General features: G+C 39.7%; 2 protein-coding genes across 4 annotated transcripts in view; both read right to left on the bottom strand.

The window, feature by feature from the left end:
- Positions 1–26,501, bottom strand: part of LOC145432702 (heat shock cognate 71 kDa protein) — a 205,649-nt gene that overhangs the window by 130,931 nt on the left and 48,217 nt on the right. The gene's annotated exons all lie outside the window — the stretch shown is intronic.
- Positions 24,223–26,501, bottom strand: part of LOC145432659 (uncharacterized) — an 88,383-nt gene continuing 86,104 nt past the window's right edge. For all 3 annotated transcript variants that reach the window (XM_080309508.1, XM_080309513.1, XM_080309504.1), the window contains one exon: positions 24,223–24,408. In XM_080309508.1, coding sequence (XP_080165634.1) covers positions 24,358–24,408 — 51 coding nt within the window. In that variant the 3' untranslated portion in view covers positions 24,223–24,357. The remainder of the gene's footprint in view (positions 24,409–26,501) is intronic.

The raw sequence follows: 26,501 nt of genomic DNA, 5'->3' as shown, positions 1-26,501 counted from the left end.
GAGTCATCACATGATTGCCCTCACAACAAAACAGCTAGAAGATATTATCATACAAAAATATTCCTAACCCTTTGCGCACCAGTGACAAATCATACAACAAACATTTTTTGTGAGTCGAATTGTTGTTCAGTGTCAAGTCTACCTGCTGAAACGTACATTAAAACAACACAGTCACAATTCAATTAAAACCACGAATCTATTTTCATTTCGTCACATACAGAAAAATAAATTTTCTTTCCCCAACACATACTTGTAACCAATCGCTTTCATTAAACACACAACTCCATAAAAGTATGTACTTTCTACAACATAGACATTCCGACGTAGTCAAGAAATATTTTTATTAATCAAAATCATCGACTTCTGTTTACGGTGTTAGTGTGTGCATGTCATACACGTGGGGCCCGTATTAAAATGGACACGACACAACTGAATGTAAGGAGATAGAAGTCTATCGCATAGATTTACATGTGGTCTTCGCTACGGTTTCAAAAAAAAAAAAACGAATCATCTCTTTTGCATTGATCTAGACCAGGGGTTCTCAGCCCTTGATTGGCCGTGGCCCATTTTCCGGTTTGAAAATGTGCTGTGGCCCACCTCTTATTTTGGAGTCATAATCCTGTTCAATGCGTGGTAATCGACTGCACCGATATGCCTATTTCTCTAAAATATGCGCATTTTTCTATTAATTTACTGATAATATTTAAATGTAGTGTAGACCTCTCGGCCTAGTCAATCGCGCGAAGCGCGACAAAAATTCTCAAGTCGAATAAATATCCTCCAACAAACGACCAACGAAATAATCTTGGGCCCTTCGAGGTCCCGCAATCGGGGTATGGGTGTAGCAGTTACGGCCTTGCTAGATCATTGGCTGAAACCCCTGTGTATATTATAATCGTCCGCTGCTCCATTTGCATCGCGAAACACAGTGATCAAATCCATGCACCCACTGTGTGATTGGGATTTTAGTTCCACTATTGTGGGGAATAACATAATCATTATGGGCCAGCTTCAAACAATTCATTTGTGAATGGGGTATACTACAGAGAAGTGGAGAAAGATTTTTTAATATGCATGCAATAACACATCTTGTACCAAACCAACTGAAGTTGCGATGTCAGAATATTCAATCCAATGATACAATCAATTCATGTGGCTCTTATATTATGTACGATGATATCAGGGCGGACATTTTAAAACAACTCCAAATATTAATGCGCTCCGCTAAATCCTCAATCCATTACGATCCGTTACGGTGGTGCAGTATACCTCCACCAGAAGTTGCTAATAATTTGCAATTACGGCTATTTTTATCTTACAATATTACGACTTGCCTTAGTAGCATACAGTAAATCAATACATCAATTACACTTCATTCCGAGTTTATTGGACACCCCTTTCAACGGCATACGACATATGCCCCAGCCCCTGCCGGAATACTTGGTTACTTCAGCATACCAGCCTTTCAGTTATTATATACTCGAAATTATTTTAGTGGCTGTTAGCCGTAGGTTGCCATAGCCAGTTGAAAAAGCCACCGTTTCTCCCTCCCGTTTTGGACTTGTACATGCTGACGCCATACGTACCACTACGTGTCATCAGAGTCGGGTGAAAAGCTTTACGTATAGCCTACGTATAATTCAATAATATGAATAAATTTTTAGCGATTAACGTGACAAATATAACTAAACTTACGTTAACTCTAAAATTTTCTAAATAGCTTTGTGGCCCACCTCAAATGCTCCTGTGGCCCACCAGTGGGCCATGGCCCACCCTTTGAGAACCCCTGATCTAGACCGAGCAAGTTAGTTAATGACCATGATTGTGTTTGTCATATGCGAATGATAGGGTTACTGTCAAATCTACATACAACAACCTTCTGGCACTCATAATAGCGATTTCATTCTCTCCCTTCGTAGTCATATACCCCCAACTCGGCTTTTTTGTTCATCGACAGCTGCGTTTAACAAGACCAACGACACTGAACCCACGACGTTTACCTATGTAAAATTACCACTTTCACTTGGCAGTCCGTCGTTTACCTGGATAAACATATCATTTTCACTTGGAAATCTATTTTTTCCCTGGGTAACAAACCTTTTTCACTTGGAAGCATATGTTTTCCCTGAGCAACAAACCATTTTCACTTGGAAATATATTTTTCCCTGAGCAACAAACCATTTTCACTTGGCGGGCCGTCGTTTACCTGAGTAAAAATATCATTTTCGTTTGGACATCTGACGTTTACCCAGTGTAACAATACATTCTCACTTGGCCATCTAACTTTTCCCAGAGTAATAATACATTTTCACTATGAAATCTGACATTTCCCTGAGTAACAATACCGTTTTTACTTGGAAACCTATTTTTTCCCTGGGTAACAAACCATTTTCACTTGGAAATATATTTTTCCCTGAGTAATAATCCATTTTCGCTTGGAGATGTGGTGTTTACCTAAGTAAAAATACCGTTTTCGTTTTGAAATCTGACAACCACACACATCAATTTGGTATTTGCTGTATTGGCGAAAGTTTGAAATAGATTACAACGAACAGTGACGAAAATATACACGACAACCGGTTTCAGAGTATACTCGCGTCGGTAGCAACACATCTATATCATCGGTTAACCACACGAAATAACAATATACTCTTGTATATCGAAATGTATGCTTTGGAAAATGACGAATATTGTATGTCCTGATGTGTGTGTGTGTGTGTCCGGGTTCGTACTTTAGTTTTTGCACAGAGTCCATACGTCCGAATAAAACACCACCTCGACTTTGGTACCTGGTTGGTACATGGATAACGGCGGTCGGAAATCGACGAATTTAGGTTCTCGTCGTGCTAATAGCTCCGGGCTACTTGTGATTTTCCTCACACATGTTTACTATATTGTGTCACTCTTTATTGGTCAATACATATCCCACCGCTCAGTCTAAAATCGGAAACCCGAGAAAGTATTAACCGGATCCGGATATCAACTCTGAATCAAAAAAACCAATGAAACATGGTACACCCCGTGTTTCCATGAAAATAACAAGACATTACACATCAAGTATACTTCACGATTGTTCATAGATACCAAGTATTCGCGTAAACGAGGTGTACATACATCATGGATAACATCATAGCCGGCATTACAAGCATCATGGACGACAAATTCATGTTCTCAAGTCTCATACATGAACCGACTCTGTACATTCAATGTGGGGAGTAGATGACTTGGAGACAGACAAACACACATATTTGACCGTAACATGATCTTAGTATGAACCGACATGTATTCAACTTGGAGAAAAGTGAAAGGTGTAGCAGAATATCATGTCCATCCGTTTTACCACCCGCAGATTTCTCCATCCTCACCCTTTAGTGCTAAGACACAGACAAGATGCGGGTGGTAAAACGGATGGACATGATATTCTGCTACACCTTTCACAACCCGGTACATACATTGAACCAACTGATGTAAGGTGAAACACTACGTTATCAGCAAAAAAGTTTGCAGGGTATGACCATCACAAACATACAGGGTAGTGAGTAAGTAATTAAACTACATATCCCGCCTTTACTATACTCGGAGTTCCTGATACACGATGTAAATCCGTCTGAGAATCCGAACTACCTTGTGAAGGGGTAGATCAAGATGTGAACCACGAAAGGAGATGCAATCTCGGTGAAATACGGTGCTACTCATTTTTCTCCAAGTTGAATACATGTCGGTTCATACTAAGATCATGTTACGGTCAAATATGTGTGTTTGTCTGTCTCCAAGTCATCTACCCCCCACATTGAATGTACAGAGTCGGTTCATGTATGAGACTTGAGAACATGAATTTGTCGTCCATGATGCTTGTAATGCCGGCCATGATGTTATCCATGATGTATGTACACCTCGTTTACGCGAATACTTGGTATCTATGAACAATCGTGAAGTATACTTGATGTGTAATGTCTTGTTATTTTCATGGAAACACGGGGTGTACCATGTTTCATTGGTTTTTTTGATTCAGAGTTGATATCCGGATCCGGTTAATACTTTCTCGGGTTTCCGATTTTAGACTGAGCGGTGGGATATGTATTGACCAATAAAGAGTGACACAATATAGTAAACATGTGTGAGGAAAATCACAAGTAGCCCGGAGCTATTAGCACGACGAGAACCTAAATTCGTCGATTTCCGACCGCCGTTATCCATGTACCAACCAGGTACCAAAGTCGAGGTGGTGTTTTATTCGGACGTATGGACTCTGTGCAAAAACTAAAGTACGAACCCGGACACACACACACACACATCAGGACATACAATATTCGTCATTTTCCAAAGCATACATTTCGATATACAAGAGTATATTGTTATTTCGTGTGGTTAACCGATGATATAGATGTGTTGCTACCGACGCGAGTATACTCTGAAACCGGTTGTCGTGTATATTTTCGTCACTGTTCGTTGTAATCTATTTCAAACTTTCGCCAATACAGCAAATACCAAATTGATGTGTGTGGTTGTCAGATTTCAAAACGAAAACGGTATTTTTACTTAGGTAAACACCACATCTCCAAGCGAAAATGGATTATTACTCAGGGAAAAATATATTTCCAAGTGAAAATGGTTTGTTACCCAGGGAAAAAATAGGTTTCCAAGTAAAAACGGTATTGTTACTCAGGGAAATGTCAGATTTCATAGTGAAAATGTATTATTACTCTGGGAAAAGTTAGATGGCCAAGTGAGAATGTATTGTTACACTGGGTAAACGTCAGATGTCCAAACGAAAATGATATTTTTACTCAGGTAAACGACGGCCCGCCAAGTGAAAATGGTTTGTTGCTCAGGGAAAAATATATTTCCAAGTGAAAATGGTTTGTTGCTCAGGGAAAACATATGCTTCCAAGTGAAAAAGGTTTGTTACCCAGGGAAAAAATAGATTTCCAAGTGAAAATGATATGTTTATCCAGGTAAACGACGGACTGCCAAGTGAAAGTGGTAATTTTACATAGGTAAACGTCGTGGGTTCAGTGTCGTTGGTCTTGTTAAACGCAGCTGTCGATGAACAAAAAAGCCGAGTTGGGGGTATATGACTACGAAGGGAGAGAATGAAATCGCTATTATGAGTGCCAGAAGGTTGTTGTATGTAGATTTGACAGTAACCCTATCATTCGCATATGACAAACACAATCATGGTCATTAACTAACTTGCTCGGTCTAGATCAGGGGTTCTCAAAGGGTGGGCCATGGCCCACTGGTGGGCCACAGGAGCATTTGAGGTGGGCCACAAAGCTATTTAGAAAATTTTAGAGTTAACGTAAGTTTAGTTATATTTGTCACGTTAATCGCTAAAAATTTATTCATATTATTGAATTATACGTAGGCTATACGTAAAGCTTTTCACCCGACTCTGATGACACGTAGTGGTACGTATGGCGTCAGCATGTACAAGTCCAAAACGGGAGGGAGAAACGGTGGCTTTTTCAACTGGCTATGGCAACCTACGGCTAACAGCCACTAAAATAATTTCGAGTATATAATAACTGAAAGGCTGGTATGCTGAAGTAACCAAGTATTCCGGCAGGGGCTGGGGCATATGTCGTATGCCGTTGAAAGGGGTGTCCAATAAACTCGGAATGAAGTGTAATTGATGTATTGATTTACTGTATGCTACTAAGGCAAGTCGTAATATTGTAAGATAAAAATAGCCGTAATTGCAAATTATTAGCAACTTCTGGTGGAGGTATACTGCACCACCGTAACGGATCGTAATGGATTGAGGATTTAGCGGAGCGCATTAATATTTGGAGTTGTTTTAAAATGTCCGCCCTGATATCATCGTACATAATATAAGAGCCACATGAATTGATTGTATCATTGGATTGAATATTCTGACATCGCAACTTCAGTTGGTTTGGTACAAGATGTGTTATTGCATGCATATTAAAAAATCTTTCTCCACTTCTCTGTAGTATACCCCATTCACAAATGAATTGTTTGAAGCTGGCCCATAATGATTATGTTATTCCCCACAATAGTGGAACTAAAATCCCAATCACACAGTGGGTGCATGGATTTGATCACTGTGTTTCGCGATGCAAATGGAGCAGCGGACGATTATAATATACACAGGGGTTTCAGCCAATGATCTAGCAAGGCCGTAACTGCTACACCCATACCCCGATTGCGGGACCTCGAAGGGCCCAAGATTATTTCGTTGGTCGTTTGTTGGAGGATATTTATTCGACTTGAGAATTTTTGTCGCGCTTCGCGCGATTGACTAGGCCGAGAGGTCTACACTACATTTAAATATTATCAGTAAATTAATAGAAAAATGCGCATATTTTAGAGAAATAGGCATATCGGTGCAGTCGATTACCACGCATTGAACAGGATTATGACTCCAAAATAAGAGGTGGGCCACAGCACATTTTCAAACCGGAAAATGGGCCACGGCCAATCAAGGGCTGAGAACCCCTGGTCTAGATCAATGCAAAAGAGATGATTCGTTTTTTTTTGAAACCGTAGCGAAGACCACATGTAAATCTATGCGATAGACTTCTATCTCCTTACATTCAGTTGTGTCGTGTCCATTTTAATACGGGCCCCACGTGTATGACATGCACACACTAACACCGTAAACAGAAGTCGATGATTTTGATTAATAAAAATATTTCTTGACTACGTCGGAATGTCTATGTTGTAGAAAGTACATACTTTTATGGAGTTGTGTGTTTAATGAAAGCGATTGGTTACAAGTATGTGTTGGGGAAAGAAAATTTATTTTTCTGTATGTGACGAAATGAAAATAGATTCGTGGTTTTAATTGAATTGTGACTGTGTTGTTTTAATGTACGTTTCAGCAGGTAGACTTGACACTGAACAACAATTCGACTCACAAAAAATGTTTGTTGTATGATTTGTCACTGGTGCGCAAAGGGTTAGGAATATTTTTGTATGATAATATCTTCTAGCTGTTTTGTTGTGAGGGCAATCATGTGATGACTCAGCACTTTTCGTTAGCAAAGTAGATTGATCTATGTGAAAGATGTAAGGACCGTGACTAGAAAACATATGTACTTTCTTGTTGGAGTAGCTGATTTACTGCTATGGCGTTGACATAACCCTCTGGAAGTGACTATGCTTTTCTTTCACGAAAGTTTACGTGGCTCGTTGTAATAAATTTGCGTTAACTAAACTCGGATGGATACCGCAATTGTGCTGGACTTACACATGGTATTCGCATACTGTGCACATACAAACTTTTGTGTAAACAACTCTGATGTTTCTGTTCGTACTAGTTCTGTGTTGAACTATTTGATTATTAAGATACATGAACACCCATTCAGACAATAAAGTTCTTGTGATATCGAAACAGTTTGAAAGCACCACCGATCATTGTACAGGTTTGTAGCATGGGAATATTTTCATGTGTCATGAATATCTTTCGTATACATTTAGTATGAAATGAGATGTGTGGAACAATAATTAGTGTCGTACAAAGTGTTGTGTTTGATTGCCTACTTTTTATCAATGTCTTTGTGATGTTAAAAGACGGCTGAGTTTTCATTTACATTAAGCGGGGACACTCAAGTAATAAATTTTACTCGTTTGAAAATATCGATCAATGGAGTAACAGTATCAATATGAGTGGTATATTATTTTTTTCGCGATATGCAACCAATCTTCCAAGCATAACTTGTCAAAAATTTATCATGTCATAGTCGGTTGTTACGAATTCGAAAGAAATGTACTTCGATTATCACGATGATGGAAATTAAGATCAATGCAGTATTTCGGAGATGGGTGTGTATCGTCTGGTATGTTCCCCAATCACTAAATGTCGGTTAGTTAAACGATACATTTACAAGTTTACCGAAATCTTGATTTACAAATAACAGCTTGATGATGTAAAGCTCAACCACGCAAATGTGTTCATTGCAAAGTATTTGACACAAACAAAATATCGTTTGGAGACCATCACATTGGTTTCATTTCGAGTGAGTGAAAATTGTTTTCTGTTGGCCAGGTAGGACTCATTTGACAAACATCGTACACATTGTATCTTCGTGATGGTAACGACTTTGAGCGGCTTGGTTTCATGTCAGGAATTATTATTTGAGGGTTCAAGAACAATTTCAATCAATACTACAAATGAACAACAATGCAAAACACGTTTAGCAAATAACAGTGTAGCAAGTACTTTTTTGATATTACGATTGTTGTGCACCAGACATTTCTAACTGAATTGGATGCATCTAACAAACATATCACAATTTACTTTGGTAATGATCAAAGTATGTGAAATGGTGCGAACGGATTAGGTATTATTCAAGCGGCGGTATGCCAATTCACCTAGTGTGATATCTTGACATCGTGTAATGCGCGAAAGTGTTTCAATTCTCACCGCGGATTATGATGATAAAGTATTGTACCGGTTGTTTATCAGCAAACTAAATTGTTGTTTCATCTTTAGTCTTGGGTACTGGAAACAATTACATTTGTAAAATATTTGCTGATATCCGCAATACGCAGAGTGATTTGTACCAACACGGAATATCTTCCAAATCAAGAACATTTCAGACAAGTATAGTTTTACAAATCAATATGTTAATAACAATGTTTCCGAAAAGTTTGTTGCTGTCATAACTTTCAACACAACGCGGGTCTAATTAACGCGAATAATTTAATAATCAAGTCGTGATCAACTATTACATACGTCAAATCAATGTGTCAATCCTTATGTTTACATCATGATAATTTTCAATATAACACCTGCGTTCGATTGTAAGAAATGAATTCTCAACATGTTGGGCAGACTTTCAAATCTCGCATACTCAAACATATTATGTTAATCTCAAGTCGCCGGCGCCGAGAAGTAATTACTTTTATCTTACAAAATATACCGCATAGTAATTTCTTTGTCTCGCAGAATAGTAACGACTTTTACAGTTGAACAAAAAAGACGAGTTGACGGTATATGTCTAAAACCGAACTTGCTATGGATTTTAGATTGTGGCGATTGTATGGACTCGTGTATGCTTGACTGTTTTCATACTGATACTGTTTGAGTTGATTGGGTGAGTTACAAACGATTTACTTGACTAGGTTTTTCCTTGTTGGCTTTTTGGAGTATGGTAAGATGGTAAGATGTCGAGACGTAATACTATTTCCGTTAACTCAATTGCAACGAAAAAATAACCAGATAGCTTGTACAAGGTTTCGACAAATAGATGGAAATATTCCGATTTAACTCATCGTGTCGCAACTCGATCGCGGTATGTACAAGTGGTTGTCAAGTAAGAAATATTTACAACAGGTGCTATTTCATTGATTGATTCTATTGTGTGTAGTAACACATTTGAATATCATGATAGTATAGTGAAATTATTTACTGAAACTCTATTTGACAAACGGAAAACTCAGTCGTGAATAGAGTTGTATGGTCATTACTTGTTTCAAATCAACATGCGCATAATCTCTAAATATGTATGGGTTGAAAGTTGGTAGTCATGTTTGTCAATCTATTGCAATTCAGACTATGTCAAAGTCCAAATATTTCATTTTGGGTGATCTCAATTTACCTTTAGTACATCTCGCGAGTGGATTCCGACGCCGTACTATAACATTCTTAATAATACAGGTTCGAGGATTTTCATGATAGAGTTGACAAGTGATAAGATGCGTGTTTGTATTAAGAGTTTGATTTGAAGTTGACAACGACAATAACTGTATAATGCACATACTTGTGATTCTTGATTCTTGTAGAGTTATAGTTGGTATTGATTCTATAGGCGTGAAAACAGCGGCGCGAATGTGTGAATAATTCAATGTGACTGAAAGTCGGCGTCAGTAATATTCAGGTTACGATCGAATCAAAAGATCACGTTAAAAAGATTTCTCAAATTAATTAGAATTGTACCGGATTAACACATTCAGATACGAATCAACTTGAGCTGTGTAGTAAGTTTCATTTCAAGTTGTCAAATTGATACATTGCTTGAATATTCGCATGATTCTTGTCATACAACTAAAGTGAACGTGAAACATATAGCGATCGCGGAAAGTATCAAATCTTGGATATTCAAGTCACCGTCTGCGACGGTTCTGTTATTCGGTGCTTATTACTTAATAGGTAATATTCATATTATATCAGACTCGTGAAATCCAGTTCTGCACCAAACTACCAACATATTACATTGTAGCGATTGCAATGTATGTAACCACAAGTCACGAGAGATGGTTATGTCTTATAGGTGTTATCTTGTGAGCGATCGTAGGATTTTAGAATTATTTCGCACCTTTTTGAATAAGCGTACACTTCACAAAGGATTAGGGTTAGAGTAGAAATAAGTGACAATTTGTCGCTATTCAAGTTACCGACACTGGCGGTCTGTTATTCGTTACTTATTAAATCTTTACGAGTTCTGTGACAAACTGCTTACGAAAATTTCACCGCGTGAGCGATCGATATGCCTGTAACATCAAGTCGCGTATGTCTGAGACATTATCTTGTCAGCGATCGCCTGGTTTGCAAACTATTTCACACCTATTTGGAGTGTTAATATGTGAACGCGGCTATTGTTGGTATTGGAAGCGCCGGTTATGTGACAAACTTATTACCAAAATATTACTTGTGCGTGATCCCTATCTTTGTAACATCAAACCACGAGAGATGACTATTCTGATGTGCTATCTTGTGAGTGGTCGTAGGAAATATTTCACACCTTTTTGGAGTGTTAGTATGTGAACGCGGCTATTGTTGGTATTCGAATCGTCGTCGTCTACACCGGCTCTGTGGTAAACTAAATAGCAAAACATTACCATGCGACTGATTCGAAAATTGCGCTATCGCGGTGAAGTCACGACTGTGAACAGCAGACTATTCTGTAGGTGCGAAACAGCGGTATACAAGGTGCGAATAATCCGATCGGAAAGTACTATTCAGGTTACGTAGGAATCAATAGCGAGGAAAGACTTAGAACACGATCGGTCATTTGTCACGACTAAACTATATCATATTTAATAATTTACGATATACACATTAACAAAGTTTCATTCACATGACTATTTACTTGATACATATTCAACACCGTGCGACAGTTGCCTATACCCGAAAGGGCGATATGTCGACGCATCCATAAGAACACATGGCGAATGCGACCACGAGTTTCCATGCGATGTGCGAGAGATGCCTATACCTAAAAGTGCGATGTGCCAACACGAGTTTTCCATGCGATGTGCGAGAGATGACTATACCTGAAAGTGCGACATGCGAACGCACCCATAAGAACCAATGGCGATGTGCCAGCGGAAGGGGGGGGGGTCTAAAAGCGCGATATGCCAACACGAGTTTCGCGGCGACATGCGAGCGGGCCCATAAGAGCCCATGTTAGTTCGCGACCGATCATACCTACTACTTTCGTGACTGAAAATTGTGATTTGGTTTGGTGCGACCTTCTCGTAAAGTTACTCGATTTCGGATTGACTAGGTGATTAAATAAAAATGACTCGAGTTGAGTCGGGTCAAATGTTCAAATCAGAGAAGGACTTGCGACTCGGAACGGTGACTTGGTAATCCTACGGACGCAACAATCTATGAAACTGTCATGGGAAATAGTAAGATATCAAAAGGTGGTAACTTTCGTTGCGTAGGGTATATAGCTATCTAATCAGGCCAGTATTGCAACCAGTTGCATTCTGTGACCCCCGTGACGTATAGTTGGTTACATGCTGGGTGTTGTTTTTTCTCTTTATCCATGTTATTATCGGTGGCGAATAAGATATTTGTAAGCTCTACAGCTGTAACACCAATGAATTCTTCGCCGATTGGACATGTCTATTCCAGGGGTTCCTAACCAGGGTCCGTAGACCCCATCGGGGTACGAAGCACCACATCAGGGTGTACGAGATGCATTGTGGAATTAGCCCTATATGCTGCGGAATATATTTTCTGGACCAATCTATTCAACTAGAAAATAGTCGTCGCGCTACGCGCGATTTTATGTGAATGGGCATCAGAAATTGTGTTGAAAATAGACAGGAGACATCTCATTGGAAGCACGAGGGGTTAGATCGCTAAAAAGGTTAAAAAGCAATTATATTTAAGTTGCTATTGATATGTTCCAATAATAATCGAAGCCAAAATCTAACGCTGATTCAGTTTGACTTTGGCAATGACAGTAACAATAGCCTCACGACTATATCAAAACCAGTACTAAGCTAAACCGCTCAAATGCTCTGATATGAGATCAATCTTCAGTATATTTTAAAATATTCTACATAAAATTGTGGCACATCAAAGGTCCACTAGCATAGCTGCAATATTATAATCCGACAGTTTTACGATGTCATGATGCATCCTCTCGTATGATGTCTATAACTCATTAATTAAAAAAAAATTATGCCCGGCACAAAAACAATTTTATTCAAATATAATACATGTGATTTTTTTCCGTGTCAAGCGTGAATAATACAATAGTAAATTACATATCCACGATGTTTGTGGAATGCTTGTCTGCAACGTCCCGACAAATAAGGCCTACTTGGAAATTATACATTGAATAGCCTATCCCTATTATTGATGCTGCGGTCCGCGGCGTCATCAAAAACTAGGAAATTGGCCCGCGAGCACATTTGAGTTTGAGACCTCTGCTGTAGGCCAAGGTGAGTTTCTGATTGAAGACCACCCCAAGACTTTTCGGCGCCCTTCTATCTTTTCATTATATTGCAATCTTGTGGTGCATTGATTTGATATAAAATTATATGTAAATAATGTTATTATCGAATGTGACTGTGAAACGGAAACTCCCGTTTTCCCATTTTTAGGTCACGCTCGACTGAATGTATAGTCCATTTGGTCAATCGCAGCGAAACAATCGCAACAATATTTACCGGAGGTTAGATGGCATATCACATTTATAGATACTCGACTTTGATAAGGAAACTACTACCCTACCCTAATCAGTTAGTGGCAATCTTGAAACTTGCTACATTTTTAGATGACATCATCAAGATATATAATTCGAAAGCTAGTCGCTCATCTGGGTGTGCATTGTGCAACTATAGATAACTAACCTACGGATGGATACGCAACACCCGTCGTCACGCTTGCTTGCCCGGAGGGAATTACTGCTCAGCAATCTGAACGCAACATAATTGCTAATCCCATAGCGGACGACCCGCGTGCTTAAATTCAATAAAGTTGATCTTATTTGAAAGCTACTGTCGCACTGATTCCGAAAATATACATTAAAATCTAACCAGGGCAATGGAACCTCCTTGAAATACACCTCAAAGTTTGAAAATCGGCAACTTGAGCACAAACATGAGCATAAAAGTTCACTTCCTGTTCAGAAATCTTGATATATTTCCTGATCATCTTGTTGATTAGCAAAGGGAGAGGTTCTACCAAGACATCAGAACAACAAAAGAAAGATATCAGGGCAGATGAGATGAACTATTGAACATATTATGTCGGACCATTGCCGGAACCTTTCAAGAAACTGCACTAAATAGCTTACAGGCGAAAATCTTACAAAAAAACAATTTTGATTTAAAATATATCAATAATATTATATTCCAACTGATTATTTCAAATTTACAATAGGTGGTTGACGTAATACTGATTGAATTAATGCCACGTTATTTGAGTATCTAGGTAAATACTTATGTACATGAGTGGAGTCTATTTATGTACATGAATCCGCGAAAATCTGTAACTATGATAAATCTATTACCCCTAAATATAGTGCTGTTGCTGTATTTTGATTTAAAAGGGTCTTCTGCGTGTAAAAATATCAAGTAGATTGATTTTCTAAACTTTATAGTACGACTGAGCCGATTTTATATCTCTAGTCACTACCGCGAAAATGGGGGATGTTGGTCAAAATATCCCCATGGGTTATCTCTACAACAAGAGCCAATTTGGAAAAACTAAGGTCATATTTGGAATCAGTGCCCCTAAGAACCCCCCAAAACCACTCTTACTTTGTCTGCCTAAAAATATGTGTTGACCAGTGTTACTAGACGTTTGAAAAAAAAAAATTGTTTTTGTAAAAAACGGCATTTGTTTATAACGCTGTTTAATACATGTTTTAAACAACGTGTTTTAAAACATTGTTTGTTCCAAATGCAACCCTATAGCTCTACAGACATTTGCTATTATCATGCTTATGAGAATCAACTCTGATTCGATATGAACTTTACTGGATTCAATATCCAAATTTTAGCGAAAATGTAACTCTAATTCTAATTTTATTTGAAAGAAATCTGTGTAACTATCCTGCTCATTATAGGTAAATTTGAAAGAAACTGTCTAGTTATCATTCGAATTCGAGTTTAAGTTCGAAAAAACAGTTTAGCTATAACAGGGATATCTGGAACTTCTAGAAGTTCTAGATATCCCTGAGCTATAATTGTAATTCTAATCTTTGGAAACAATTTGGAAAAACTGAAAATTCTCTGGTTGTTCAAGTCTACTTTGGCGATATCGAGGGCCTCGCATTTATAATATACTCATTTTTCTCACTCTCAACATGATTATTCAATCGGATAAAATGCACTTTTAGGTCCTATTTTTCCAGTATCGGTACTGATAAAAGAGACTAGAATTAAATACAGAAATTGACTCAAGTCGGGTAATTTTTCATATGTTTCTGTATTTTCGAGTCATTACACAATCCTGCTGGCAATTGTCCTTCATTGCAGATATCGCGGATATCTTTACGATCTCCGGCAGCCGAGAATTCCCATTACGGGGGCGATTGGGAATCGAGAAGGAGAGAAAAAATTCCCGCTTCCTAATTCTCTAGTCAGAGGTGTGTTCAAAAACTACATTTTACAAAATCAAAAGTGCAATAAGTAAGTAATTTTAACCTGTCAAAGTCGAAGTAGTTTAAAAACTTGACCACTCGTGTAGCTAGTGCAAGTTGCCAAAACTTACTCAAGTACTGATAAAGGTGATGAAAACATATCTCAAAACTACTTTCTACTTTACAAAACTAAGAGCGTGACAAGTAAGGTGGTCAATGTACCATCGGTGTTCAAGTAGAATTAGAAGTAACGCAGGTCCATATCTACTTGGAGTACTTTGAAAAGTACAAGAAAAATTCGTTTTCAAGTTTTACGGGCTACCCCATGGAATTGATAGGCTGTCTAAAAAAACGACGTGTTTTGGCACGAATTCCGACCCGAAACAGCAAAGTTATTAGAGCATAACATTTTGGGTTCCAAAAAGTAGTATTTACGGTGGGAGGTTACCAAAGTAGTCAATATGCGTACTCAAGTAGAAGTTCAGTATACAATTGAACAGTATATTCATATTGAAATAAACCAAAATATTTTCGGCTGACACTCATCAGGGGTAATCGTCAGCAACTAGTAGAGAATTGGAAAGAACATTGTCTATCAACAATCGTATCTCGAAATATGACGTCACCAGCATAAAATGAGATCTCAAATAAGAGGTCGATCAGTGTACTATTTTAAGATTGTACAGGAACTCCTTTTGTTGACAAAGCTTGGGCTGATGTATTTTCATAAATTTCGAAAGGACGTTTTCCCGGCTTTACAACAAAGTAACGTAATTTATGAATTCAAGTGCCACTGCGATTGTCGATACGCAGGGAGAACTTCCAAACGGTTGCAGGACCGTATCAAAGAACACATTCCACCGTCTGTCAAATCTTATTTCTCGAAATCGCAACCTAACAATCCGCTGTTCTCGAACATAATCAGGCTACGGGTGAAAAGTCTTCTATCGGCAAACATTTACTAGAAAATCATACATGTGCTGCTAACTATCAGGAGGACATGTTCTCTTTATTGGCTAAGGGTCGCAATTTATTTCATTTGTCTGTTCTTGAGTCCACCATCATCACTATGAGTAAACCTAGTCTATGCCAACTGAAGGAATTTGTGTATCATTTCAAAATCGCGCATTAACTTGTTTTGCTACGCTATCTCCATGCCAACGCTATACAGTTCTCTCGTTTTTCTAACTTAATATATTTCATGTGCGACGTCATAATTAGCGACATATATTGTTGTTGAGCATAGTTATTCGAATTCTCGCAATATTGCTGACGAGATCCCCTGACGAGGGTCAGCCGTAAAGCTTCGGGAATAAATATGAATATTTCATTCAAATGTGTTAGGAGTCAAATTTGTAGTTCATCGTTTTTTCAGATACCGTAACAATTTTATAAAATTGCCAATAGAATTTAGTTACTTCTGTCCATTTTACGCGGTCTCTTCACAAAAATTTAATTGAATCGCATCGCCATTTGGGATGAGATACATTCTACTTCTGTTAAGAGCACACCACTTGGTTTTGAGTCAACTATGTAAACAAAACCATCGCTGCCATCAGTACGCTGTGTTTACACAACCGCATTTCTCAGCGGGTGATACGCTGGTTGTCAAGATACAACTGTGACATCGAATTGATTTTGCAAACCCACAGCCCCTTACAAGCGATTAGCTAAAGCTAAACAATGAGGAATGTGACACTTAGAAACGAAATGTGTCTTTATTAGTGCAATATCATCATTATCTGGAGTCCTATAGAAATCTCTGTTCATCCTACCTAGGCACGATGATTTTGGTAATCGAATCTGAATCGAGTTAGAGATGATTCTTTCGATTGCTGTAGAAGTAGATATTTCCAAGCCATTGAAAAAGCAAGTACTTTGTCTAGTTCTGCCTCAAAAAGTGAAAACGATGAATTTATGTCGTGCAAGTAAGCAAAATCTTCCTGAAATACTTCGAAAAGTAGAATTACTTCGTTACAGACCACCTCTGGTGAATATTCGGCCAGAAGCCTTATTCGATTCAGAATCGAATCACTAAGATACTCAATTTTGACCTAAACTGAGAATTGTACTGCAGCAATAATATTCCAGGGAATCCGGTTTTTCCTCCGACTCCGGCTAGAGGTTTCACCTTCGGATCCGAAAATGTTCGCGAGCTGTCAGACGCCGAGAGACGCGAGAATCGAATCAACCTGAGAATGTTAAACAAAACGTGATGTTATTTTTGGTGTCGAGTCGCGGACTTGTAGGAATTTGGTACGTTTTTACAGTTCCGCCGAGATTCGACGCCAGAAAAGGCAGGCCGACGAACAGGCGGACTTCATCAGGTTGCATAAGGAGTCGCGCAAGATGCAGGAAGTTCGCAAGAGGCAGGAAAGGGAAGAGGATTTGCAACAGCTGAAAGACTATTTCCCGTTCGGAAAACCTGGATACGGAGCCCCGAGGGTAGGCGTCATAGAAGTGTCCACTATAGCGCCAGTGTCAATATCAGTTTATTATTAATAATTTTATCATTTCACAACATCACAAAGTCTACGATACGATGAAAAGGTAGGAAGGTGTCCAACAGCACCGAAGTATCTATACTTTTCAAAGCACTTCAAGCAGATACTACCTACTTGCACTACTTCCTCAAAACTGGGCCTAGAATACTTGCCTTTCTACTTTCTTGTAAACCACTGCATCTACTTGGGTAGAAATTTACGGCGTCACTTCTATTTCTACTTAAGTACCGACAGTGACTACTTTGACGATCTCAGGTAATTAGAAGTATAACTACTCATGTTTATGAGCTCGCAACTAGAACTACTTACTTCTCAAAACTGGCGGGTAAAACTAGAGAACTACAACTACAGTCATTTTTCCAAATTTGCAGCTAGGTCCACATGAGATTTACGAAACACTGCGCGAAGTGCTAAGAAAAATATCGGGTCGAATAAATCAGCCACAAATTCTACTTTATGGTCATGTACGAAGATCAACGAAAAATATGGATGATCCCTGGCTAGGCCAATGCGTCGGAAGTGACATTTTAGCCATCCAAATCCCAAAGTTCGCGGTCAGGCTAATCAAATTTTCCGTTGATCTTGCAACTTCACAATGAATTACCAGGGTAATTTATTTTTTAATATTGTATCAAATTTCGAGAATTACCTCGCGGGCCACTCAAAACCTTCTCGTAGGGCGCATTTAGCCTGCGGGGCACGGGTTGGCCGCCCCTGGACTAGAACTACTAACTTTTCAAAACTCTCAACTAGAATTAGAACCACTCAAAAGACCAGTGGTTAGTTAAGCGTCAAATAACTAGATTGTTTTTATACGAGTGTGACGACCATGTTTTCAGAGCGTCAGAGCGGCAATTGTTCGATATCAAAATATACGCAACTAGAACTAGATATACTCAATTTTCAAAACTCGCAACCTGAAATAGAACTTTCCACTTTTCACAATCCACGATTATAACTTGACTGACCGTCAACCAACTAGTACCGCAGTGTCACGAACATGTTTTTCAGAGCGGCAAGGTGGCGATATCTCGGTCTATCCAATCGAAAGATGGGGTGGGTCTGGTAATGGAACCTTCCGTGTCTGACTCTCTACCTTTGCGAAAACCCGCAGCGAGAGAACGTCCCAAAATCCGACGATACGAGGACGACCAGATGAGGAGGTACGCGGTCAGCAGGGAGACTGCGCGCGCATACAAGGAAGAACTGGGTTGGTCCCGTGTTCAAGTGACCGAGTACTGATATGTCATATTTCTAATCCAAACCCACAATTTCTTTTGTAAATCCAACTCCGATCATGGTTCAGTTTTGTTCAAAAGTGTCAGGAGAATGGAAAAGTATCAGAAATTTTTCATCCGAAGGAAAATCCAGCTTTAAGAATAATTTATTGAAGATCGAAATCCGGTCAAAATCATGAAATCCGATTTCCAATCCGGTTCAAGCGATTTTCAGACAAACATTCCTTGCAGACGGATTGCGAGAAATTAAGCGAGAAAACGAAGAAAAAATGAAGCGGATCGATAAAGCGCGAGAGAACGAAATGTGGACATACGACCCGTTTGGAAAACCGGGGGCCGGCGCGCCGAACCGTGACGAAAAAGGTAGGAATTAATTTGAAGCTGTCTATTTTGTACGAGAACTCTTGAAAATTATATTGCAGTTGCGGCTGTTGCGGCTGAATCATTGAATTCACAACAATTAGGACATTGAATTAAATTTCCAACTAGAAATAAATACAACAAAAATCAAGTTCGGTTCATATTAAATCAGCAGAGTTGATTTTCATACGCACGAGAATGATAAATGTCTGTACAGCAAGCTTGACTTGTTTTGCGCGATACAGTTCTCCTGTAACATTGTCAGGAAAACCAAAAATGACATTAGAATGAAAATGAAAGCATGGAAACGTTTCACCAATTACACTAACGCATTCCGGTCTTGGTAGAAAACTAGACGGACACTCTTCTTTGTTACGATAACGTGCGACGATGTCAGGTCATTCACACACGAGAAGAAGCATCAGCCAGTCGATCATGAACAATCCGAGGGACGCAAAACGCGCGCAAATCCTACAGCAAAACCATCAACACTCCCATTTATTCAATCTGAGTCCAATCGTGACTTCATATTGTAGCGACAGCGCGGGAGAGGGTAAGGAGTGATAAAAAATCTCGACCTCTTTTTAGAAATCTCATGATCTCTCACATTCAAGAAGTGATTCATCATCAACCCTCCATGATTCGCATTCGAAACGCAGTCCTACGTTTCCATATTATTTGACTCTGACCCAGTGGTTCTCAAACTTTTTCCTTCATGATAGTGGAAAATTTCGCGCCCCCTAATCGTCATATCAAAAAAATACAACCAGAAGGCAAGCAATCCCAACAGATATTTTGATGGCATGGAAGGCTATGACTTTTGATGAGAGAATTCTCCAATATGAAATTAAGAGTATGCACAGAGCAATAACTATGACTTAAAGGTAAATCGCGCAAAGCGCGAAAAAAAGTTTACCGCAGCTTCGGCCCCCCTTCAGATGCTTCCACGCCCTCCAGGGAGGGGGGGGGGGCGCACCCCAGTTTGAGAACCACTGCTCCAAGCAGAGGCGGACAGTAGGATTGTTCAAAAATAAAATATTTCCAATTTTTGCGGCTATTAACTATAGCTTAAATAGATGTAAAATTTACCAATCTCTCTAACAGTGTAAAATTGTTAGGTTGCCTAAAAACATTGTGCACCAAATTCAGCTCAATTCCAATGAGTAAAAGTGAAGCTATTCGAGTTGGAAGATTTTTTATTTAGTTTTTTTTCAAAGTTTACGGGCTAACCCATAAAATCATTGAGCTGTCTACCAAAACGATGCTACAGAAATTTGACGAAATTCCAACCTGCAGAAGTGAAGTGATCGAGTTTTTCATTCATAATACTTTGATTACTGTAAATACTATTTTTCAAATTCAAGATTTTCAACTCCAATAGCTTCGTTTCTACCGGTTGAAGAAAATTGTGCTAAATTTGTTTGTGCGTCGTTTTACTAGACAACTCAATAATTTCATGGGGTTTCAAAATTATTTGAATTTTTTTATATAATAAACTCAAAATTTTCAATCTTTGGTAGCTTCACTTCTACTCGTTAGGATTGAGCCAGATTTCGTAAACAATGTTATTTTACCCAGTCAAACCATTTTAGCAAAAACTTGATTTTTTAACAGCAAGTTCTTAATTTGCGAGCACTAAAGTAAATTTTGCCCACTCGCACTGCGCACTCGAGTGATTACGTTACGCATCACTTGCACTTCATTTCACGGCTTTTTTCACCAACATCTCTTACATTTCAAACTCTGGATTTTGAAAAGTATTATGTAATTTGGGGTAACTTTTACGGGTGAAATTTTCTCTTACTTGTAATCAGAGGTAAAGGAGTAGTAGTTTATTTATCGAGTATTGAAGTTTTGACTACTCGCACTGCCTATTCGATTACAGTTACACTATTACCTTCCAATTCGATTTCACCAGTTTTTCTGCCAAACTGCTTGATTTTTTCATTTTCGATGTAGTTTTGGGTAAGTTTGCGTCAGTTTTGCGAGGAAAGTTCTCGTGAAAATTGGGTGAAATTATCAAATGTAAACACGGAATGGCAACGATCGATTTTTCTGCTTCGCTCCCCTTTGCTGAGGCGCGACGCGGGATTGTTTTACGGCAGCGACTGTAGGATTTCTGTCCAGTTATGAGCGCAGAATTGACTGAATCTGATTTTGATCGAAAGCAACTGTAGCACCGTTTACGAAAATATTACTGCTATCTATTTTTCGCGGCATTGGGCATCTTACACTAGTCGTGAAGATATAGGCTATCTTGGAATTACACTCTGGATTTTGTAGAATTAAAATTATTTTTGAGATATGTTTGCATGGCATTTATAAGTTTGAGTGTCATAAAACCGTTTGAAATAGCCTTGAATGGTGATAACTGCAAAAAAATCGGAAATACCCATATTTTGTTTAGTAGTACTTCTATTAGTACGCGCCCCCTCAAATGAATCTACTTTTTGAAACTTTTCCAGTACTTTTCAGACTTTTCCTTTTCTATTTCCACGTGAACTTAAAATGCTACTTTTCGAAACTACTTGCCTGAGTACTTTACAGACCTTGCATTACTTGGTGTAGTTCTTGGCTTCGAGTTTTGACTCGTGTTTGAAATCATCACTTCTATATGTAATTGAGTAGAAATTGACTGAGTTACTTTGAACTTGAGTATCCTCGCTGACTACTTTTACTCTGTGTATTTCAGGTAAAGTGAAAGTAGGCCGGAGGCAGAAACAACAGCTCGTTCCCGAACCGCCGGTCGAAGGAAACTCGTTTGATCCGTGGGAGAAAGGTATCTATCTATCTGTTTGTCTGTCTGTCTGTCTATCTATCTATGTAATTGCAGACTTGCCTCGAATCGATTCACAAGGAAATGCTCGCCGATATCCTCGCGCTGGGCAAAACGGGATTCGCGAGTTCGTGGACCCGGGACTCCCTGGGGAGGTTTTTCCGCGAAAACACATCGGGGGCGGCGGCGAGCCGCTGTTCGACGACCATGGCGGAGTCGTGACGAAAAGAATGGGCAACTTGACCACGATACACGGCGCCCGCAGAACAGGTTGGAAAATTTGGCCGGAAGACTTGTAAAAACTACCGGATTTTGAAATCTTTCAACCAGAACTGGAGCAGACGATCATTATTAATCCGCAACTAGTTAACAACTTCCCGTTCTAGTTGTAGTTGCGCATTTTGATAACCTAGTAGGGTTGTACAAGTCAGCACTGGCCCAAATTCAAGATTGTCGATCGAATGGTTACTCGTTTCAGAAAACATCCCGAGGGTGGCGACTCCCGACGACGTTCGACGAGGGGGCGACAATTCAGCGCCCTGGGGGAGACCCGGGGCCGGGGCGCCATTGAAAGACGACCAGGGCAACGTCGTGAAGAACACCAAAGGCACGATTGACAAAGAAAGGAAAAACATCACTCAGACAGAGGCCACGATGCGCGCCAGAGCGAAAGAGATTTATCGGTAGGACTGGGCACAATGATTCTAGTTCTCGAATACGAATCGAGTAATCATTCTTATGATTCGACTCGAGTAGCGAATTTATCGACGTTTATGTAGTTTCGATGGTATTTTTATTTGTTTCAGGTCCCAACTGCAAGACGGCATGGTGATGCAACAAAGTCTGAGAGAGAGAGAAAAGGAATTCATCATGCAACCGGTTTGTGAAAACTGTCCTTGCGGCTTGCGTAGAAGAATTAGTATTGTATGTTTCTACTGAATTACAAGTCGAAATACAATTTTAAAGACGTGTCAAAACTACCCCGAAATAGGTATAGAAAAGTCAGTTCATAGTACTGATTTAAGGATAGTTTCGAAAAGTAGATTTGATCGAAGGGTAGCATAGGCCTACTTAGCAGTTGATTTTATGCGACTATTACTTTGTGAAGAACAATATAGGCCTACGTCTTAGCGACTAATTCAAAATGACTGATAACTATTTGAAATTCGAATGACAATTTTTAGAGGTTTTACGAGGTTCCTCTGACGATGTCACTCATTAAATTGCAGTGTTGGTACCAAGTCACTACCTTCGAGTCACAAATCATCTCGAGTCATTGCACATTTTGACTCGAGTCAAGTAAAGTCAAGCCAATCGATTTTTGAAGGTGACTCGAGTAGTTGTAGGTTTCTACAAGCCGTGAGCGACGAGCATCCCCGAAAACGCGAGATATCCTCCCCAAACCCCGCTTTGTTCCAACAGCCCGGCGACGTCCCGTCCTGGTTCAGCAAAGGCAAAGTGGGTCGGCCCCAGCGCGACCCCGAAACGGGCCTCATTCAGCCCCAGAAGCGCATCATGTCGGACGTGACAGCGCAGAAGCTGGCCGCGGACAGACCAAGGAACGTGGAGTCGTACTACAAGTGAGATTGCATATTTTGAAACAAAAAAAAAAACTGTTATGGAAATGTGCAATTCCAGAATTCGTTTTGTTTCACATGAAATAATAATAAACAATAATTTTGTGTCGAAGTCCAAATCCGGTATGGAGAGGAATTTCATGAAATAGTCGCCTTAAAATGCCGAGTTCACCGAAAATAAATTTCCGAGGCATAATCCATATGGGATGGAATGTGAGCAAAACTACGAAATCCGGTTTTCAAATGTAAGACATTTTCTCTGTCAGGGAGTTGAAAGAGCAAGCGAACGAGAGAAGAAAAATGCGAGCGAAGGAAAAGGAACGAACCGCGCAACTCGAAGCGAAGGTTCGAACATGAGATTCGTTTTCGGTTCTATTTCGAACGGTCCTTATTCCCTTTCAGCCTTTCCCGTATCGCGTGGTCGCTCCGTGGGCGATAGACTCGTGAATTGCGCGGCTATGATTGATCTGTGATTTTGAGAATGTTGGAATAAACCTTTTCATTTTGATGCATTTTCGACCTCAACTACATTTGACGATATGTGACAAGGTGTGTGACGCAACAGTGCATCCGGCGCGCGTCGTTGGCTTTGAAAAGTTATCGTGACAGAACGCAGCAAGTTTCATTTAAAGAAGCTCCTTCACGCACCCGTCGGCGTGTCGCCCTTCACCCAAACTGAGTTCCTTCCTCCGGACCAATTTGGTTTTGAACATTTCAAAAAAAGTTCTATTATTGGCTTCAGTTGGAATAAAGTATCATGTAATCGGTATGGCCAAAGAATTTTTTGATTGATGCTCCTCTGAGTAAAAATTGGCGGCGTTACTTCTACTTCACTAACGACGATGACTCATGTCATTACAACCCTGCCAAAACCTGTCAGATCTCAAATCATACGCTTTGATGACGAACGAATCTCTAACCTTACTACCTTCGTCCTATCCTTGCAACATCGTCAGAACGCACCATATCTCACTTACATATACATTTCGCTATTATTATCATTTAAACATGAAGAAGCACAATGAAAACGAATAGATCGGCAAATCTGCTGGAACTTTCTTGTTACGACGTTCCCGATTTGCCATTCGTTACTGGTGACACAATTCATCGACGACCCCCAACCTGATTCAGAATCGCTCTCCTGCCGAAGGTCACCTTGAAACACGAGTTGGGCGGCGTGAAAATTTTCACCGAATTAGTTTACAATTAGAACGAGAGCTACAAATATTTTAGATTTCACAATTACAATGGCCGAATTTGCAATGACTTCGAGATTGAATTCAATGCCCAATCAGAAAGTAATGCAACAAAAATAAAGTTCAGTACAAAATATAGCAGAGCTGATTCATAAGCATCAAAATAACAAGGTCTCTACGTCGAGCTTGGGCCGTCCTCCCGAGGAAAACCGGAAATGAGATTGGAATGAAAATGAGAGAATAGAAATTCTAATTTTACAAATTAGATCGGAGACTTGATTTTGCTCTAATTAATAGACAAATATGATTATCTAGTTCAGTGGTTCTCAACCTTTTTGTCTTCGCGGACCTCAAAGTTTCAGTTCAAATGTAGCTTAACAACCGTGCAACTGTCATCAGTCGTGTGAAATTAAGCCCATTTACATGGTCAAGTCGTCTTGAAGCCAAGTCGTCTTGGAGCGACGTCATGAGACGGATCGCCAGCACATGAACATTCAGCGCCAGCCATTTACGCACTTGGACAATTAAACTTGTATGTATGAATCGAAGTTTTGGGTCAGCATATAGGGCAGTCCTTTTCGGCCAAGGTTTTCTCGCTGCTGATCGTTTTGGCGCATTTCCCGGAGTCGCATGTCACATAGCCTATAACTTCATATGTCTTGGTGCGTCGTGGCAAGGTAATGGCCGACGCCCAAGTGCCCATTTCTCATCACGCGTATTTTTTGTTGTGGGAAGGGTACCCAATAATTAAGATATTTGACAAAATTAATTCGCACGCGGCTCAAAAAATATTTCGAAAAATTTCCAAAAAATACACCATGATTAATTCACAAAATAATTTTGGGCTCCCTTCGATCTCGGCCCCCTAATTGAGGGTTTGGGGTGCGGCAGTTACGGTCCTGAGGAAATCTTACGCAATGTTCATGACAAGCGAAGAAGACTATGCGCTAGTTTCTCGCAGATTAACTTCGAGCTAGCCCATTGTTATTTATAACTTTGTTAAACCATGTTATTTCGCCATTCTCAGAAAATAATGCGATTTTGAAATGATATCAGTATCGCTCACGCGTACGAGACCATACTAAAAGAAAACATTTTTCGTTAGGCGCTTGTGATTGCAAAGTCTCATTTCTTCATGGAGCGCAATATTTACCTTTGTGGGCCGCACTTCTACTTCGGTGTAAGACTTTAGCGATAACACTATTTGCCCCTGGCAATGTTCCCTCTAATTTTTCACGAGTTTGCGCGCCTGCATGGTCCCTTGGACAACAGTGCGCAACGACTTAAAAAAAAACATCACTTCGGATTTTTTGTGCACAACTTAGATTTTCTGTGCGCAGAGACCGCTTCAGCACTGCGCAATTGCGTACGTGCGCAGCTTAGAGGGAACATTGCTGACGGCACACCAAACCTGAACCAACCTTCTACTTATACCGCGGTAATCCAAATGATGCGTGCAAACAGGGACGTAAAACGGTGGCACACGGCAGGTGGTACACAGCAACAAAATGACTTTTCATGAAAATCACATCATACTGTTTATGCATCAATTGGGAAGATTTCTATCATTTCAAAGCCAACTCTGCAGCTGCATGTCTTGAAGTGCGCGGTTGCGTCTTGAAAATCCGAGCCGTCGATTTGGTACGGACAAGAGCCTATTTCCACAAAGATTGGCGGTGGCGAATGTAATAATAACACGTAACGCTTCCGACAAAACCTTTCGGTATGATCGGCAACATTATGGCACGGAGATTGAGAAACAAATTTTAATGAACATATCACGTCCAGCCATTTCTATCTTGCAGCTCATCTTCAAGTCGTACTTGAATAGAGGTTATGTATATCACAGGCGAAAATGAATTTTTGGAGACAATTTTCCAAAACCCAGACAAAACAACTCGAAACAGCACTGCTTGTATTAGTACTCAGCAGGTTATTGACAATTTGGCAATTAAAACGAGTGGCACAGTATCTCAGGCAGCCATTCTGTTTCAGTGAGTCCGGAAGTTTCGGCAGTCATGAAGCGAAACGGACTCGTGACTGTGACTCGTG

This window comes from Botryllus schlosseri, chromosome 2, assembly GCF_051294905.1.
Source record: "Botryllus schlosseri isolate E-star chromosome 2, Bs_hap1, whole genome shotgun sequence".
NCBI classification, from domain to species: Eukaryota; Metazoa; Chordata; class Ascidiacea; order Stolidobranchia; family Styelidae; genus Botryllus; species Botryllus schlosseri.
The sequence above is the reverse complement of the archived record's forward strand: the minus strand, read 5'-3'. Positions and strand labels throughout refer to the sequence as shown.